The 19,325-nt window shown below is 52.3% G+C and overlaps 1 protein-coding gene across 2 annotated transcripts in view; it reads right to left on the bottom strand.

The window, feature by feature from the left end:
• Positions 1 to 203: 203 nt before the first annotated feature.
• The window catches only part of ASIC2 (acid sensing ion channel subunit 2), a 1,206,384-nt gene continuing 1,187,262 nt past the window's right edge, over positions 204 to 19,325 (bottom strand). For both annotated transcript variants that reach the window (NM_001076484.1, XM_024980482.2), the window contains 7 exon segments: positions 204 to 1,167; positions 3,673 to 3,741; positions 7,132 to 7,211; positions 11,168 to 11,259; positions 13,301 to 13,454; positions 15,115 to 15,171; positions 17,685 to 17,835. In NM_001076484.1, the coding sequence (NP_001069952.1) occupies positions 1,066 to 1,167; positions 3,673 to 3,741; positions 7,132 to 7,211; positions 11,168 to 11,259; positions 13,301 to 13,454; positions 15,115 to 15,171; positions 17,685 to 17,835 (705 nt within the window). In that variant the 3' untranslated portion in view covers positions 204 to 1,065.

The raw sequence follows: 19,325 nt of genomic DNA, 5'->3' as shown, positions 1-19,325 counted from the left end.
TGCAGGATAGGACAGAATAGAATAAGAGTGTACATGTTTTGTAAAGGTAAGTGTTTCATAAATTTTATCTCCCCATCTATTTGTCATCTATCTATTATCATCTATGTCTGTCTATCTGTCGGTTTTGACTTGGCAGGTCTGGCCCTTTGCTAACATCTTGGGGAGAAAGAGTGTAGGGAAAAGGCAGAGACGACTCGGCCATGTCCACAAGACCAGCTTTTAATATGACCGTGATTGGAAGCACGAATAAATAAACGCCAGAGAAAATGGAAAAACCAAACCAAAGCTCGGAACATCAAAACCCAGATTCAGAAAACGAAAGGAAACATATCTCCGACAAACAAACAAATCAACAAACAAAAAGCTCGCCCCACCGCGAAGAGACAGAATCAGACTGTACAATCCGTGTCACAGGGAGAGCCGACGGCGGGGGCCCCGCAGCTGTGTTCCCCCCGGCCGCCGCACCTCCGTCTCGGGCCCCTGGGAGGGGAGGAGGGCGGCCCCGGGCACCCTGTGGGCCGGCCTGGGGAGGCGGAGGGCGGGGTAGGTGGGCAGGTTAAGAACCTTCACGAACGACAAGAGGACCGGACGGCGTCCAGGGCTCTGCGGGTTCCCTCTGGAGTGTGCAGGTGTGATTCCAGGGCGGCCTCGTGGTGGTGCACTTCGGCGCTGGAACCCGGTCCCTCTGCAGGGCTGCTGGAAACCGCACGGCGAGGGTCGCGGACGGAGAAAGACGCGGACGCGGCGCCGTGAGGGTCGGAGCATGCAGTGCTTTGTACATCTGGCAGTGAGATGTGATGGCGGGTCGGTTCTCAGACAGTTTCAGGGCGGGACTCACTTCTCCTAAGAGGGTCGGACGCGCGGCGGCGGGGCCCGAGGACGCGTCGTGCCAGACGTGGCCGGAGCGAGGTTTCAGCAGAGTTTGCTATGTGTGCATAGGGGGCTCTTGCTTCTTTCCGTCGGTGGGCAGGGGCCATCCGACCTGAGCCTGCGGTCCCCTGTCCTGGTCCCGGGCCAGGTCCGTTTGGGGGTCGGGGGTGGTGGTGCCGGGTGGTCCGAGGGCCGTCAGCAAGCAATCTCCTCCAAGGTCCCCAGGGCCGTCTGCAGGGGCACGTTCACAGTGTGGCTGATGGTTTCGGAGTGGTTTGGCATCGTGTCACAAGTGCTCTGGCGGGGAAGAGGAAAGTGCCTGTTGATGTTCATTCAGCAAAAATGTGTCCCAGGGTCCCTGCAGCCCAGCCCAGGCCCTGGGAACCGTGCAGCCCACATTGGGCTCTGCCGGGCACTGCTGCTCCGCCCCAAACCCCTCCGGTGCTGGGTTGCCACCTTCGGTCATGAAGCTGGGGGTGGGGGGCTCACTGCCTTCAGAATCCTCTCCACTGTCCACCTAGGCGCTCCCCCGACCCCGCCCCACGCCCCAGAGTACAGAGGAAGCTTCCTGGTGATGGGGTTTAACAGCTAGTTTGACCTTCTCTCTAAGGGCTTCCCAGGTGGCTCAGTGGTAAAGAATCTGCCTGCCAATGCAGGAGACATAAGAGACACAGGTTTGACCCCTGGGTGGGGAAGATCCCCTTGGAGGAGGAAATGGCAACCCACTCCAGTATTCTCGCTTGGAGAATCCCATGGACAGAGGAACCTGGCAGGCTACACGTGGGGTCTCAGTGAGTCCGACACAACTTAAGTGACTTAGCACATCTATAAAGAACAAAGCAACCCAAGGGTGGTAGCTGTATTCCCTGTGCTGTACAATATATCCCGTATTTATATCCTGTGGGCCTCTCCAGAGGTCCCCTGCTGTGTCACTGGAAGCTACATCTGAGTGGTGCGTAACCTTGTGGTGTGGATGACCCATCCCGTCCTCGTCCTTGGACCTCTGTTGAGCCCACCTGGGGTGGAGGAGGGGCCACCTGTGGCCTGGCCTGGGCAGGAGCGGCTGCCTGATTGCTGAGGCAAAACAGTGGAGGTCTCTGACAGCTGGGAGTCTGACCCCTGATCCCAGCTGCCCCCAAAGGACCTTGGGGTTAGGCTGGCCTCAGAGAAGGGTTATCTCGGATCCCTGAGCAGGGTGGGGCTGAGGTGGCTTTGAGTCTTCTGGGTGATTCCTGGCCCTGCAGAGGGCTGGAGGCTGGGAGGGATGTGAGCGGAATTCTGTGCCAAGAATTCGGGGGAGATTAGATGAGGATGAGGCTGGGAGCGGTGCAAAGGAGGAGGCTATGTCTCTGAGACATTCTGAAGGCAGAAGAGAGGGTGGGGCGAGGGGAGGGGAGCCTGTATTCGCTGAGTGCTTACTACAGACTAGTCACTGGAAGCTCACTGCTTCCCAGGGCCTGGTCTCATTTAATCTGATGGCACCCCCTGAGGTCCCAGTGGTTTGGCAGCTGCTCAGAGAGGGAGGTGATGTGCCCTCAGGTGCACAGCTGGGAAGAAGGGCCCTGGGATCCAGGCGGGTCAACTGAGTTCAGAGCCCGGAGCTCCTTCCACCCACACTGCCCTCCCCTCCACAGAAGCTGTCTTCTGTTCAAACAGAAGCGGCAGGGACCTGAGAGAATCAAAGTGGGATGTTTAGCCTGGGAGATGAGTAGAGAAACAGTGTCTGGAGCAAAAATGGGAGCCCAGATAGGAGGAGGAGGAGGCTGGGATCCACTTGGGATGTTATGATTTTAAGGCAGCAATGGCCACGGAATGCGGTGTTCTCTTGGGGCGGGGGTGCTGACATGGGGGATACCCACGACCTTCAGCGGAGACCAGGGTCCAGGAACAGACTGAATCTGGGAAGGAGAGTGTGGACGGTGTAAGAGGGGCTGCCTCTTAGACTTGAGGAGAGAGGCAGAGTAGGAAGGAGGCTAGGGTGCCTCCCCAGCTGTGTAACCTGGGCCTCTGGGCCACAACCGCCTCATGTACAACATGGAGATAAAAACAGCCCTTCCTCCAGGTGACTCTAGGGCTGAAACTACGTGTTACTCTTAAGGCACATAACACAGTGCCTGACACATACCAGGCTTACAATGGTCAGCAGTTATAATGGGTGTTATTGCTTCTACCTACTTCAAGGAATCTGTCTGCTAAGCAGGAGATGCGGGTTTGATCCCTGGGTTGGGATGATCCCTTGGGGAAGGAAATGGCAACTCACTCCAGTATTCTTGCCCGGAGAAGTTCACGGACAGAGGAGCCTGGTGGACTACAGTCCATGGGGTTGCAAAGAGTGGGACACAACTTAGCTACTGAAACACCACCACTACTTCAGAGGGCCCCACACCCTATGTCCTGTTCAAATGGGGTAGAGTAACAGGGACATTCCTGCTCACATTCTGCCACCTAGGGAATAAGGGAGTGGGCCTACATGGAGCCTCTCCTTGGTCTCCCAAGGCACGAGAACAGGGGCATGGCTTCTGGCTGGGGAGAAGCTGAGCTGGTCCAGGCAGAAGCATCTCCTGGTCTCTGCTGCATCCATGGAGCAGATCCAATCTACAGCTGGGTTCCAGGATGGGTCTCAGAGAGAGGCTCAGGGTTCAGTTGGAGTGTCCTTGGACTTGGGAGCTGCGGACGGTCTTGAGCTATGGAAAGGTGTGAGACGGAGCACTCCTGTCCTGCCTGGCACCGGCATCTGCATTCACACGGCTTGTACACACCAAGGAACTAACCAACCTGCAACCCCCTGCCGGCCGCCCTTACCACATTCTCATCGTGGCTCCCTTCCTCCTCTTCTTTGCCAAGCAGGTCTAATAGCTTCTCTTTGATCAGCTGCAAGAAAGGCAGGAAGGAAGGTCAGGCCGGGAGAAAGGCATCAAAGTAGCGAGAGAGACCTCCTTCCACATGGTTGGGCTGGGGAGGCAGGGGCAGCAGCAGCCCGGGCTGCAGCTGGACAGACGTTGGTAGGAGCCCAGCCTGGCATCCCAAACTGGGGTGCCTAGCCAAGCTTCTGGTGCAGGAGCTAGAGACTGTGTGGTCTCTCAGCGTGGCTGGTTCCCCATCTGTCCTGGGGGGATAGTTACTTGTCACTTTTGAGGCCTGACAATTCCACAGTTCACAAGGTTGGGACACAACTGTGTTAACATTTCATTCTCAATAAGAGAGTAGTTATTAAATATGTTTTCTGATGTGATTCAATTTCTATAACTTTGTGCATCTTTGCACAAAAATGATTAAACAGGGCAGAACCAAGTATGGCTATGGAACCCAGTTTGGGAGCTGGGTCACCATGCTGAGAGGTGGGGTGTGGCACTCCACAGGCCCCTGGTCACCCAGGCCCACCACTTCCCACAGTGACCCCCAGTGGCCTTTGGCCATTGCCGGTCCCCTCTGGGAGGCAGGCCACTGCTCTGCAAGCCCGATCTGCTGGGCTGAGACCCAGGCGGTCCTGGGCTTCCCTGGGGGATTCTGGAGTCCCTGGAGCCAGCCCAGGGCTGGGAGGAATTCAGTAGGAAGACTGATGAGCCTCCAGAGCACACAGTGCCTGAAACTGCTGTTTGTTGTGTGAGAAGCTTCCAGAGACTGTTCCAGCTGCCTCCTGAGGGCGACAGCTCCCTGAACCAGAGTGGCTGGAGTGCCCTTGCTCTTCCTGCTCAGGATTGATGACTTCTCAGGAGTGCTCCTTCCCTAAAGCTGCCTGGACCCCAGAAGGTGCTGCTCTGGTGATGGGTCCCCTGGAGGGCAGGTGTGTGTTTGTGCATGTGGTGTGTGTGTGTGTGGTGTAGGTGTATTTGCGAGCAGTGTGTGAGTGTGGTATAAGTGTAATATGTGTGTGTGTGCATGTGTGGAGTGTGAGTGCATATGTGGTGTATGAGTATGGTATGTGTGTGTGTGGTGTGTGTGTATGTGTTGTGTGTGAGTGTGGTATAAGTGTGTGTGTATGTCATGTGTGTGCAAATGGTGCGTGTGTACAGTGTATGTGGTTTATCTGTGGTGTACGTGTGTCTTTGTGAGCAGTGTGTGAGTGTGGTGTAAGTGTGTGTGGAATATGTGTGTGGGGGGTATATGTGTGTGTATGTATTATATGTCAGTGTGGTATTAGTGTTATGATGTATGTGCATGTCACGTCTGTGCAAGTGGTGTGTGTGTATAGTATATATCGTGTGCCTGTGGCATATGTGTGTATTTGTGAGCAGTGTGTATAAGTGTGTGTGGAATATGTGTATGTGGAGTGTGTGATATAAGTGTGTATGGCACATGTATGTGTGGAGTGTGTGGGGTATATGTGTGTGTATGTTGTGTGTGAGTGTGGCATTAGTGTGTGTGATGTGTGTGTGTATATCAAGTGTATGTGAGTGGTGTGTGCATGGAGTGTATGCGGAGTGTGTATGGAGCGTGTGGGGTATATGTGTGTGTGTATGTTGTGTATAAGTATGGGAGAAGCGTGTGTGGTGTGTGTGTGTGTGGAATATGTGTATGTGGAGTGTGTGGTATATGTGTGTGTGGCACATGTATGTGTGGAGTGTGTGGGGTATATGTGTGTGTGTTATATGTAAGTGTGGCATTAGTGTGTGCGATGTGTGTGTGTATAGCATGTGTATGTGAGTGGTGTGTGTGTGGACTGGATGTGGAGTGTGGCATGTGTGTGTGGAGCATGTGCGGTGTACATGTGTGTATGTTGTGCATGCTATGCTATAAGCGTGGTGTGTGTGTGTGTATGTTGTGTATGTGTATGCTATAAGCGTGTGGTGTGTGTGTATGTGTGTGTGTGGTGTGAGTGTGTGGAGCATGTGGTGTGTGTGTGTATGTTGTGTATGGTATGCTATAAGTGTGTGGTGTGTGTGTGTATGTGTATGCTATAAGCGTGTGGTTGTGTGTGTATGTGTGTGGAGGGTGTGGGGTATATGTGTGTGTATGTTGTGTATGCGTATGCTATAAGTGTGTGATGTGTGTATGTTGTGTATGGTATACTATAAGCGTGTGGTGTGTGTGTGTGTGTGTGTGTGGTGTGAGTGTGTGGAGCATGTGGTGTGTGTGTGTATGTTGTGTATGGTATGCTATAAGTGTGTGGTGTGTGTGTGTATGTGTATGCTATAAGCGTGTGGTTGTGTGTGTATGTGTGTGGAGGGTGTGGGGTATATGTGTGTGTATGTTGTGTATGCGTATGCTATAAGTGTGTGATGTGTGTATGTTGTGTATGGTATACTATAAGCGTGTGGTGTGTGTGTGTATGTTGTGTATGTGCATGCTATAAGTGTGTGGTGTGTGCATATATTGTGTATGCATATGCTATAAGCATGTGGTGTGTGTGTGGAGGGTGTGGGGTATGTGTGTGTGTATGTTGTGTATGTGTATGCTATAAGTGTGTGGTGTGTGTGTATGTGTGTGTGTGTGGTGTGAGTGTGTGGAGCATGTGGTGTGTGTATGTGTGTATGTTGTGTATGTGTATGCTATAAGTGTGTTGTGTGTGTGCGTATGTTGTGTATGCATATGCTATAAGCGTGTGGTTGTGTGTGTGTGTGTGGAGTATATGTGTGTGTATGTTGTGTATGTGTATGCTATAAGCGTGTGGTTGTGTGTGTGTGTGTGTGTGTGGAGTATATGTGTGTGTATGTTGTGTGTGTGTATGCTATAAGCGTGTGGTGTGTGCGTGTGTGTGCGTGTATGTTGCGTATGCATATACTATAAGCGTGGTGTGTGTGTGTATGTTGTGTATGTGTATGCTATAAGCATGTGGGGTGTGTGTGTGTGTGTTTTGTGTATGCGTATACTATAAGCGTGTGGGGTGTGTGTGTGTGGTGTGTATGTGTATGCTATAAGCATGTGGTGTGTATGTGTGTGTGTGTGTGTAGTGTATGCGTATGCTATAAGCGTGTGGTGTGTGTGGTGTGAGTGTGCGGGTGCAGACACACCCAGGTGTGAAGCCCCACACGAGGCCCAGGGGCTCTGCGCCGGCCCCTGCACTGTCTCATCCCCCCTTCTCATCCCTCCAGCTCCCTGCGTGCGGGTGTAGACGGCTCCGAGGACAGGCCTGCGGCTTCCGTCTCTTACCCACCCCGCCCCGGTGCCTGGGGCGCAGGGACAGACCGTGTCCATGCACAGGGAGGGGAGGCGGCCCTGGGTGGAGGGAGGCCGAGCTCTCCCCGCTCCGTGCTCTGGTTCTGGGCATCGGGGCGGGATGAGGGCGCCTGGTGGTCCCCCACAAGCAATCCCACATCTTACCTCATAAATATAATCAAAGAGCTCTAGTATTGTGAGGATACTAGCACCAATGAACAGTCCCATCTGACCACCAATGTCACCTGGAGAGAGAGAGAGAAGAGAAAGACTTGGCTTTCCTGACAGCGCTTCTGGAAGGGTGGATGGACGGAGAACTCGGAAAGCAGCTTTCTGAGAGGGGCCCCCTTCCCAGAGGTGGGGCCTGGGCCTGGTGGCTGGAGGGCAGGCCCTTGACAAGCTGCTCCCTCACTGTGCTGCTCTGAGAGCTGCTGGGTTTCAGCACCCATGGGGGTGGGAACTAACCTGGATGTTTACTTGTGGGGCCTGGAACGGACCTCCCGTGCTGACGGCCTGGTTCAGTTCCATTCAGAACCACAACGTTGGGGCCCAGCTTTGGCTCCGGGCTGGGAACAGATGAGACGTGTGTGGTCCCTGCCCGGGTGAGGGCACAGTCAAGCCTGAGACGTGTGTCAGTGTGTCTGAGTGGGGGTCTTGGGAGCAGGCATGTAAGAGACACCCCCAATTACGACAGGGCCTTTGAAGCTACCTTGAGGCCCCTCTGACCCTTGGGATAAAGTCCTTGGAAGCTATCTCCCCTCCCTAAAGGTAAATGTTTGGTTTCTTTCTATTTATTTTTTATTTATTTTTATGATTTTTGGCCGCGCTGGGCCTTCATTGCTAGGCACAGGCTTTCCCTGGTTGCGGTGAGCAGGGGCTACTCTTCCCTGTGGTGTGCGGGCTGCTCACTGCGGTGGCTTCTCTCGTGGGGCGTGGGCTCTAGGCGCGTGAGCCTTGCAGCTCGCAGGCTCTAGAGCACAGGCTCAGTAGCTGCGGTGCACAGGCTTAGCTGCTCCACAGCATGTGCGATCTTCCAGGACCAGGGATTGGACCCTTGCATTGGCAGGCGGATTCTTAACCACTGGACCACAAGGGGAGTCCTTTGGTCCCTTTCTAGAGTACAGGTTCTTGCCCTGAGTGTATGACCCCGTTGACCAGGGTCTTCTGATCCCCTTGTATCAAACTCTCGGGAGACTTGTAATCAGTATAGATGCCTGCACCCACCTGTTGTTGTGCTTAGTTGCTCAGTCGTGTCCGACTCTTTGAGACCCATGGACTGGAGCCCGCCAGGCTCCTCTGTCCATGGGGGTTCTCCAGGCAAAAATACTGGAGTGGGTTGCCATGCCCTCCTCCAGGGGATCTTCCCAACCCAGGGCTTGAACCCAACTCTGCCATATTGCAGGTGGATTCTTTACCATCTGAGCCACCAGGGAAGCCCTGGGGCCTATGCAATCAGAGTCTCTGGGACTGGAAGTCAGGATTTTTATGTTCCCAGGTGGTTCTCCAGCCCACCAGAGTTTGAGAAGCACTCTCCTGTGGGAGCTTACGATGGTTGGAGACTCCTTGAATTGAATGCAAATCATTACGTGTGGGTACCTGGGCATTTGTAGTTGGAGAGTCTGTATTTTGGAAGCTATTATGATTCTTAAGGGGGTTCTGATCCCCTGAAAGCCCCCAGACGCTCTGCTCCAGAGGCAGTGTATTGGAGCACAGGGCTCTGAGGCTGTGAATATGGAGGGTGGCCACCAGCTGGCTGTGTGTCTTTGATAAGCCCTGACCTTCTCAACAGCTTTGCCTACCAGGAACATTTGGTGGTGGAGGTGGTTGGGGGAGGGTTGGAGGAGATGAACAGTGAAGTCCTTTCCAGGTGTGACCTCTGGGACTGTGAGCTGCTGGTCTAGGAAGAGCGCTGGGAGTGGGGGCCCTGATGGGGGTGGGTGTACCATCCTCCTGGAGATTCCAGGCTGACCTCTTAGTCTGAGAACTTTCTGATGACACACTTATCCACTCCTCCCCTGATGATGGCTAGGAGAAGGCCAACAAGCACATCCCCAGCTGAGCAGGCTGAGATGGTGGGAAGAGAGCTCTTCCCGGGGTGGAGGGGGACTTGGTGTTGGGCTCACCAGAGCCCCCGCTTCCTTCCCGCTCCCCCCACCCCCTCTAATGTCCTTAATGGAGGCTCACTGGGGCGTGCATACATGCACGTGCCTGTGGGGGGTGGGTGTATGTGTGAGCCCAGTGGCGGAGTGTGCAGGGCGTGCTAGGTGCATTGTGTGTGCATGTTCGGGACAGAAGCAGGCCTTACATCTGGCCACCAATGGCTTTATATAGGTGGCACACGAGTGTGTCTAGGGGTGGCTTTGTGGGGGTGGGCACAGTGCTTCTGAATGTGTAGAGGAGGTGTGAGCGTGCTTGTGTATGGCAGGTATAGGTGTGTAGGCATGTGTGCACCTACGTGTCTCTGGAGTTGCACGGTTTGCACGTGGGTCTGTGCAGGTGTGCACTAGTGTGTGTGGCTCACTCTGGTGCATGTGTGTACGCTGGGGTGAGGCATGCTCTCTGAGTGAGGGGAAAGCGGCCACAGGGCGGGAAGACAGGGGCCAGCGTGAACTTCCTGACTCAGGGCTTGCAATTGGCACTCGCTCTTCTCGCGAGAGGTACAGACAGCAGTGAGATTTTCCGCGGTGGGCGTGTGAAAGAGCACGCGTGCGCACTAGCGCACACGCGTGTGTGTGGGAGGGGAGCAGAGGGAAGGGGGCGTGTCCTCGGTGACAGGTGCTAAAGCCCCGCCCCATCCTGGGAGTCTCAGCACAGTCCCTCTCTGGCCACAACCATCTCCAAGGCCCTTAGTGATGACCACCTTAGCCCAGTGGGGACCCTGCGGTGTCTGCCGCTTCCTGGGAGAGTGTCTGTCTGGTTGCTGGAAACCACTGTTTATGGGCCTTCTGTGGGCTAGGGCTTGATCACATTTCACCATCATGGCAAGCTCACAGGGGGTTTTATTAGACTCATTCTACAGACGAGGGACCTGAGATTCAGTGAAGTGAAGCCACCTGCCCACATTCTCCGGGCTGGTGTGCAGCAGCCCCTGACTTGTGCTCCCCTTGAACTGCCAGGTAAAAGGTGTCTGTCTCCCCTGCCCCCCGCTCAGGATGCCTCTCTCACCTGGTTCAGTTCACAGAGACAACAAGAGTGATTTTTCCTCGAAGCCACAGACATCGGATCCTTTTTTGAGAGTGAGTGAGAGTTGGGGGGATGGGTTCAGGGCAGGTCTTTTAACCCCCTGGGGTCTTGTTAGATTTAGCTGGGCTGGGACACCGTGAAATTAATACCCTGCATTCACCATGTGCCCTAGGGGCCAGAGGAGCTGATGTGAACTAAGGTACGGCGGTCAGGTTTGTAGATTTCTGGGGGTACATGGCCCTTCTTTAGTGTTTGACAAAGAGCTCTCAGTCCAGGGGCACCTGGCGTTCTCAACGTGGCAACATTGCTTTCCAGGTGGAGCCTCCATGGGTGGGACCTTCGTGGTATCTGCTGCCTGGACCCATCCATAGCTCAGCCCCGCTGCACCTATCTGCCACGGCCCCAGGGCTCTGACTCCAATCAGGGGGCAGAAGACTGTGGCATCTAAGAAGGCAGCGCCAGAAGGGTCCCGAGAAAATGGCTGGCTCACCTGCCTCATTGTGTCAATGGGGAAACTGAGATTAGACCAAGGAATGAACTGGGCCTAACACCACCGCATGGAGTGCTTCCCACTCTGGGGCAGGAGCAGTGCAAGGGAAGAGGGAGCAATTAGTGGATGAAAGGCTGGACTCTTATAGATTCACCCTCAGGCCACCCACCTGCCCATCCCCGCTTCCTCCCATCCCCTTGGGTGCTCAGTTGCTCAGTGGTGTCTGACTCTTTGTGACCCCATGGACTGTAGCCCGCCAGGCTCCTCTGTCCATGGGATTTTCCAGGCCAGCATAGTGGAGTGGGTTGCCATTTCCTTCTCCAGGGGATCTTCCTGACCCAGGGATTGAACTTGCGTCTTCTGCATCATGGACAAACCCCCTTTCTTTACCATCTGAGCCAGCTGGGAAGCCCCACGTTATAATGCATGCACACATGCGTGCTAAGTTGCTTCAGTTGTGTCCAACTCTTTGAGACCCTGTCCATCCCCATGAGATTGGGCATTTGTGCAATGGACACTCTGACTTACCAAGTAAGGCAGCGACTTCATATGCCTTCTTCTGTTCGATGGTCTCATAATTGAGAGCTTCAAAAAATATATCCAAAACGAGGATGTTTTCTCTGCAGGGGAAACGTTCAGTGTCACACGTGGTGAGAATCATCAGGATCCACAGGGATCATATCATACGATTTTCCCATGGACAGAAAGGGAAACAGAGGCCCAGGGAAGTGAGACAACGGGCTCAAAGTTAGAGCCGGTTAGCCACAGAGCTGGAGTTTGAACCGGGAAGTCGTGATTCCCAGCCCATTGCTCTTCATGGGCCTGGAGGGGTATGCTAGCTCTCTCCCCTTGGCCCCTTATCACTAACCCACCCTCTCTCTGCCCCCTTTTCCAGGAGTCCTGCCCCAGGCCTCCAGGTCTCTATGCTCCAGATGGTCTGCCTGGGTCCTTATGTGCAAGTGAGCTCAGAACTCACTTAACAAGGCTTGCTTGCCTGCCCCCAACTTACCTCCCCTGCCCACCCTGGGGAGGCCCTCAGTTCTTACTGAGATTGATGACAAGCTTCTTCTGGTGGGGGCCCTACCCCAGCATCACCAAGTTAGCTGCAGGAGCCAGGGATCTGGCTGTGGGGTTTTCTGGCAGAAGCACCTTGATTCCCTTCTGCTCTTTGGGGCACTGGTATTCATGAGAAACATCTTGGTGAGAGAAGCCATTACCGTCAGCAGAATGTTTGCAGCTGCAGGGCCTGGCCCCTCCTCTATAGTTACCCTGATTCTTTGATGCTGCTCACTAATGCTCTTAGTGTCTCTTGCCCTCAAGGGGCACACACGGTCCCAGGATGAGAACTGGTGACTGTGTGGGAGGGAGAGGCTGGAGGAGGGTTGAAATTAACACCCTGCATCCATCATGTGCCTTGGGGGCCAGAGGAGCTCATGTGAACTAAGGTGGGGTGGCAGTCAGGTTTGTAGACCTGATGGGGGGGGGTGGGAGCGAGAGGAGCCCTCTCCACCCGGGGCTCACCCAGGAGCTATCCACCATCTCTTGCCTGGTTTATGACAACTGCCTTCCACCAGGCTCCCTTCTGCCCATCTGTCTGCTCATCCATCCTCCTAACCAGGTCTTCTAAAACCTCTAGACTAACCCACATAACACAGAATTAGCATCCAGTGCTTCTGTCAGCCAGGCTGCCTTTAAAATGCTCAATGGTCACAGATGGCCAGTGGCCACCACATAGGACATCATGGAGATAGAACATTTCTAGAAGGTTCTACCATAGAACACGTGGTCTAAAATGCAGATGAGACCCTATCACTTGCCTACCTGAAGCTCTTCTGTGGCTCCCTACCCTCTTAGAATCAAATCTACTCCCTGACTCCCACCCCTGCCCAGCTCAGCCTATAAGACCCACATCCACCTCCCCCGGCTTCCTTTTGCTGTACTCTTGTGACACCCTCTTCTCCTGTGTCTTCCTTTCATTTATTTTGTTCAAAGATTATTTTTTTGAGCATCAACTCTGTGCCAGACACTCCACAGCAGAGAACAAAAAAGAAAGGTTCGTGCCCTCAAGAGGCAGGCAGGTAATTGAAGGAAACAGCCACGTGAATATTGAATTACACACAGTGGCAAGTATTATAAAGGAATACACTTGAGTGTTTCGAGAGAAGAATGACAGGAGGGGGCCTAAATTATTGGTCCAAAGACATGACATTTAAATGGAGACCTGCGAACTGAGGAACCAGTTGGGTGAAGAGTGAGAGGAAAAGCATTCTAGGCAGAGGGAACAGAATATGCAAACTCTGCCTGGAAGACTCTTCTGCATCCTGTTAAAACACCTCTGAAACTTTCCTTGACAGCACCCCTCTGCAGGGTACGGCCAACAACCTCTCTTATTATATGCACCAGCCTGGACAGCTTTCAATGTTGTATTTGTCTCTCTGCGGGTCTGTAAGCTCCTGAAAGATGGCGCTGCCTCTTAACATGCTTTGTCTTCATACTCTGAGTCTGAGCACAGAACTTGGCCAAGAGCAGGTGCTCAATTAACGTCTGCCAGATGGAACTAACTGCTTACCTTTGTCCTCTTCCTTGACTGTCCCCCCTCCTCCCCATTTTTTCCTGGTCCCTCCTCCCCCCACCCCTCTCCACCATGTCCACTTAGCTTACGAGATATATTTTTCTGATTTGTTAAATTTCTTCTCGAGGTACTTGGCTGATGTCTTGCTGGGGATCTTCACCATGGAGAGCTCTTTGTTGTAGCGGGTCAGGTTGCAGGGGGTCCTGCAGAGACAGTAATTACTGTCCTTTTCTGCCAGCAGACCTGCAGGGGAGAGGGAGGCAGGGCTGAGTGGAGTGCAGGGGACTGGGACCTCTGGGCCCAGAGTAGCCGGGTCCCAGGTTCCTGCAGCAGAGAAGAGGAGGAGGTGCCCTCTGTGTGAATGAAGGGTGAGGGGCTGTGGAGAGAAGCGGGGCTGGGCGTTTGCTGGAGGTTGATGGGGGTATGAGCGGTCATAAAAGTGCCCACTGTTTCTATGTTACTCTCTTTTAAAAAAAAATAACTCTTTTAATGTACTTGTCAACTAACTTTATTATCTGAATAATTTCTGCATCCATTTCAGCTGAGTTTTTAAATTTAATATTTATTTACTTATTATTTTTGGCTCTGCTGAGTCTTCGTTGCTACACGTGGGCTTTTCTCTAGTTGTGGCGAGCAGGGGCTTCTCTCTGGTTCTCAGTGGGGTGGCTTCTTTTGTTGTGGAACATGGGCTCTAGGGCAAATGGGCTTCGTTAGTTATGGCACCCGGGGGCTTAGTTGCTCCTCGGCGTGTGGACCAGGGATTGAACCTGAGTCCTCCGCACTGGCAGGCGGATTCTTCACCACTGGACCCCCGGGGAAGTCCTTTCTCTGTTACTCTTGGTTCTGTGTTCCTAACTTTTGTAAGTATAGGCACCACTTTGGAAGCATGGGCTCCAGGGGAGTCCTGGACCTTTGACCATCCCAGGGCTGTCTTCTCTGCTCTCAGCTTCAGATCTCATCTGCAAAGGGGGCTGTTCATCACAGGCAAGTGTGGGAGGCCACTGCATCTGAATCCCTAGGCTCCGTGGTTTTCCCTTGGGGGGCTCCATAGCCAGCACCTACCGCCTCTGCCAGCTGGTTGAGGACACAGAGTGAGTCTTTGTGTTCACCAGAAGTCCCTCTTTCCAACCAGCCCTCCTGGAGGCATCTGGACATGCGAGTCCAGAACTACTCGACTTAGATCCAGCAAGTACAACTGCTGAACAAACTTGAGTCCGGATGACTTAAATACCCACTGCTTGTCTTGCTTGTAAATCATTTCCCAGATCCCGGAGAGGCGGGCGTGTGGAGTGGGTCACGCTCTGGGGTTGCAGCTTGTTGGTGTGATCCCCGTCACTGGAAGGTTCCCGGGGTGGGAAGTGGGGTGGGCCAACAAACCCCCAGGAGCAGAGGCCGTGGTGGGGGTGCTCGTGCCTCCCCTGTGTCCCTGAGCAATGCACACTGGGCCTCACCCCTCTGCCTGACCCCACCTCTCCTGGCTCAAGGGAACAATGCAGAGAGGACAGCTTGGGAATAACCTCCAGGGTGTGTGCCAGGAGATATCGCCAAGCTCCTTTAGCGCCCACTCGGTGCCCACTGTCCATCCTATCTCCATCTCTGCCTGCTCCTCTGCATTCCTCAGTGCTCTCTGCGGCCCCAAAACTCACTCCTTCTCTGTCCCCACCTCTCTGCCTCCTTTCTCTCCTTACTTGGGTTTCCACCCTCATCACTAGCATCAGTTCCCTCGCCCACCCTTCTCTCCTTCCTCCTCTCCACCTCCCTCTCCTGTCCCTGCCGGGATGCCACCCTGTCCAGCCTCTTTCCCCCTCACCCTTCCCTATTTCCCTTTCCCACACCTGGAAGGGCTCCAAGGTCTCAATCGCAGCCCCCACCCCCATCATTCCACTGGGCCCCTGGTACTGACCTAGGGCAGGCTCTGCACACTCCTTGTGCTGCTCAGGGGTACAGAAAGGGGCATCCCCTGCAAAGAAGAAAGACAGGGAGAGGTACTCAGGCAGCAACCCCTCCCCTCCTTGGGCCGGGGGAAGGGATTGCATCGGGGTACTCGGGAAGGGTCGCAGTTCACCAGTGGACAGTCAGAAGGCAGCTGTCAATCAGGACTGCCAGGGGATAGTGGGGGACCAGAAGACTGTGCTCTGATCCTCTCTGTGATAACAGGAGCCATCTAGCTAATTTCCCCCAGGTCGGACAGCCTGGTTCATACAGGTGAAAGGAAAGTGTTGACATAGGGAGGCAGTGGCAAGTATCTACTAAGCGCTGGGCATGCATTGTCCCCTTTAACCCACTTAGGTACCTTTGGAAATAGGAACTACAGTGTCTGTTTTATTGATGAGAGAATTGAGGTTTAAGTATCCTGCTCTCCCAGGCCTGCAGTGATGGAGGTGGGCTTGGAGCCCAGGTCTGTGTGCTCCCGAGCCCAGGGCTCTTTCCATCACAGCATGCTGCCGTAGGTGAGGAAGGCTGCTTGGTCAGCCTCCTCTTTGCTGTGCCCTTCATTCCACATTATAACTGAGATGCCAGTAACAGTGTCATGTGGGGAGCGATTAAAATCTCTCCTGCCTGCTTGGGCTCAGGTTCCATGGGGAAACCTCACTGGCCGGTGACGCAGTCTGAGCATCAGGCCGGTAGCGTGTTTGTTGTTTAGTCTCTCGGTTGTGTCTGACTCTTTGTGATCCTGTGGACTGTAGTCTGCCAGGCTTCTCTGTCCATGGAATTCTCCAGGCAAGACTACTGGAATTGGTTGCCATTTCCTTTTCCAGGTGACCTTCCCAATCCAGGGAGTGAACCCGCATCTCTGGCACTGGCAGGCAGAATCTTTACCACCGAGCCACAGGGATGCCCAGATAGCATTTACCAGTGCTCGATTCTCTCTGGTCTCTGTAGAAATCCAGAAACTTTGTTTTTTCTTTTCGCACATGCTAAAGTCAAAGCCAACTCATTGGAAAAGACCCTGATGCTGGGAAAGGTTGAAGGCAAAAGGAGAAGGGGACGGCAGAGGATGAGAGGGTTGGATGGCATCACCGACTTGATGGGCATGAACTCAGGTGAACTCTGGAAGATGGTGAGGGACAAGAGAGGCCTGGTGTGCTGCAGTCCATGGGGTCGCAAAAAGTCAGACACAACTTAGCAACTGAACAACAACAAATGTCAAAGTTCACCACAATATCCTCCTCTTATTTTTTCCCTAAACACTTTTTTCCCCAAGAGCTGAAGAACTGAAATGGTTCCTCTTTTCTAATAATAAGAATGTAACTGATATGTTTCTCTTTTTGTTCTGTCTTCTATTCCATTCTGTCTTTGCCTGCTTCTCAGAGGCAATTTTAAAGATTGATAATCCTAAATTTAGATTACTAGAGAAATTACTGATTCCTAATGCAATCGTTCAGAATTTAGCTCTAAGGATGTTCATTTCAGCATTGGTTATGACAGAAAACAATTGGTAATGAGCGAAATGTCCAAGGTCAGGATTTAGTTAGATAAACTTAAAGTATGATATAATCATGAAACAATAGCCATGAAATACAATAGTAAAGTTCCCTGCACATAGTAGGTCTTCAGTCAGCAGTACTCTCAATTCCCTTTCCCCATGTGTTAACACAGTCACCACTGACATTTGCAATTGACAAAGCATTTTTTTTTTTTTGGCTGCACTCTGGGATCTTAGTTCCCTGACCAGAGATCAAAGCCAGGCCCCCTTGCACTGGAAGCTCAGAATCCTAACCACTGGGCCTCCAGGGGATTCCCAACAAAGCATTTTTATATCTTAGCTTAATTTTACCCTCACAGCAAACGTTTGTGTTTTAAAGACGATGGAGGTAAGAACAGAGACGTTTAGTAACTTGTGCCAGGTCACACAGTAGTCATGTGGCGGGAGCTGAGTTGGAAGCCAAGGCCACTGATTGTAGCCTCAATCAAGCTCTTCCTGCCCCAGTCAGCACCAACCCCTGCTAGCTGTGACAAGCCGACTGCCTCTAGTGATGGCTATGTGCATTGTTAGTCTGACAACAGAAATGTCAGGACACACGCGTTCATTTGCTGGCTGATGGACTCTTGCCCCACTTGAAAGAGTGCCAGACATTTGTATGCAAGAAGGGAAATACCTGGAGGAAAGCAATAAACATCTGGGTGTCTGAATGTGTACCACACCAGGATGGGAGAATTGTAAGCATCTGGATATGTGGTCACTAAGCTCTAGGAGGGAAGAAGAGCAAGCAGCTAGCAAACGTATTGAACACTGGGAGGAATGCTCTCCAAGCTTCTGTCCACTCTGGAGACCAGGAATATTGCCTTGGTTGCCAGACTGGATGTTCCCACCTGCCCCCGAAATGTCTGCACATCAAATAACCGTCTTCCCAGAACAGCATCCCTTGGCATCCTTGTGGAGCGGGTGAAGAGTGTCCCATCGGGTGAGAAATGCAAAGAAGGTCGCAGGCGGTCCCGGGTGCCCTGTGGCCGCCCTCCCCCGGCACTGACCTGGCATGTGGACCATGCGACAGTTGCAGTTCTCCACGATGTAGCGGGTCTCACAGTCGATCCTACAGGCGGTGATGCTGTAAACAGGGAAGAAGTCGAGCCCCATCTCGGAGGACCGGCACTCGCCCCACGGCGGGGGCAGGTATGTGAGCTGCAAGACAGGAAGCAGGGGTCAGCAGTCAGCCCTGGAGCTTCAGCTGCAACACATCCAGTGGCACATTCAGTGGAACACATCCTTCATTCACTTATGCAATTAATAAACAATTAATTGATCAACTACTGCGTGACAGCCTAAACTGCAAGGACCTCCCAGGCCTTCAACATCTGGCTCCAAAACCAGTTTTCCTATCTTATCTTTTATAACCTTCCCTATAAATGCTGATCTTCTCAAAGTCTTTTATCCCAGCTGCATCTTCCCACGTCCACAATTTGTTGTCTTGCATTTCTCCACAGCAGAGAAGTGGGATAAGGGCTCTGTGGGTCCCTCCCTCCTTTCTAGGGTTTTTCTCCCCATTTTTTAGCTTTTCTGGCAACCCTGAACTCTGGCTTGAGACTTTTTAACTCCATTATGACTGCTTTCTGCTTGAGCTATATCTATAATATTTCCTTAGAAGTTGATGTGTTCTGAAAGGAGCGATCCGATAAATATTGATAAATGTGTGTTTCATCCAGGGTGGTTCCCTTCCTTCAAGGTCTGTATAAACATTCCAGTTCCTCCCTGTTTTTAGTCTCCCTCCCATAAAGTAGTACTTTTGAAATCTTTTGCCTAGAGTTTATAACTGTTAGTTCCAGGAGGGTTAGTTAGCCTTGTAAAAGTTGCTCCACCGTAACTGAGAACCAAAAATCTCTTTATATTTTATTTTAAGGCTTTCAGGATTCCTTTGAGGGAGATGTTCCTGTTATAATTTTATTTGGGAGGAAACTGAGTATAAGACAGGTTAATAGGGACTTCCCCGGCACTCCAGTGGTTAACATTCCACGCTTCCACTGCAGTAGGTGTGGTTCAATTCCTGGCCAGGGAACTAAGATCCTGCATGACGCACGGCATGGTCAAGTAAATAAATAAAAGAAAAAATAAAAAGAAAGGTTAAGTAGCCTGTCCAAGGTCATGCACAAAGTCACTGGCAGAGTCAGCATGTGGACCCAGGATTCTCTGACTTCAACCTTGCTTGTATATGTACTATTACATTGTCTCTGTGTCTCTATAGGAAATTGACACAAGAGAGAGAGAAAAACACTCCAGAGAGGACCTTTCAGAGCTTTTCTCTTTTGTTTTTTCCTACAGCTCATTTCTTCTTCCTTTCCCCTGAAGGTTTGCATTACTCTCTCATCTTTCTTTGGAATTCATGAGCAGACCAGGATTTTGCAGATTTCCTGAACAACTTTGGATAAGTCACTGCTCTCCTCTGGACCTCAGCTTCCCCATCTGTAAATTGGGAGGGTTGACGAGTAGGTTTGATAGTGTATGATTAGGATGGACTGGGTCCCCAAGTTGCTCACTATTGGATCCATAAGCACACAAACTGGATTTGGGAAGAATTCATAATGACTTTTGACAAGACTGGAGGTCTAAAATGATGTAAAATCATTTTGGGAGAGACTCATTTATTTTTCCTCTAAAACGGTTTCCCACAGTGGATG

This window comes from Bos taurus, chromosome 19 (genome assembly GCF_002263795.3).
Source record: "Bos taurus isolate L1 Dominette 01449 registration number 42190680 breed Hereford chromosome 19, ARS-UCD2.0, whole genome shotgun sequence".
NCBI lineage: Eukaryota > Metazoa > Chordata > Mammalia > Artiodactyla > Bovidae > Bos > Bos taurus.
Note: the sequence above shows the minus strand (reverse complement) of the source record. Positions and strands in the feature narration are given on the sequence as shown.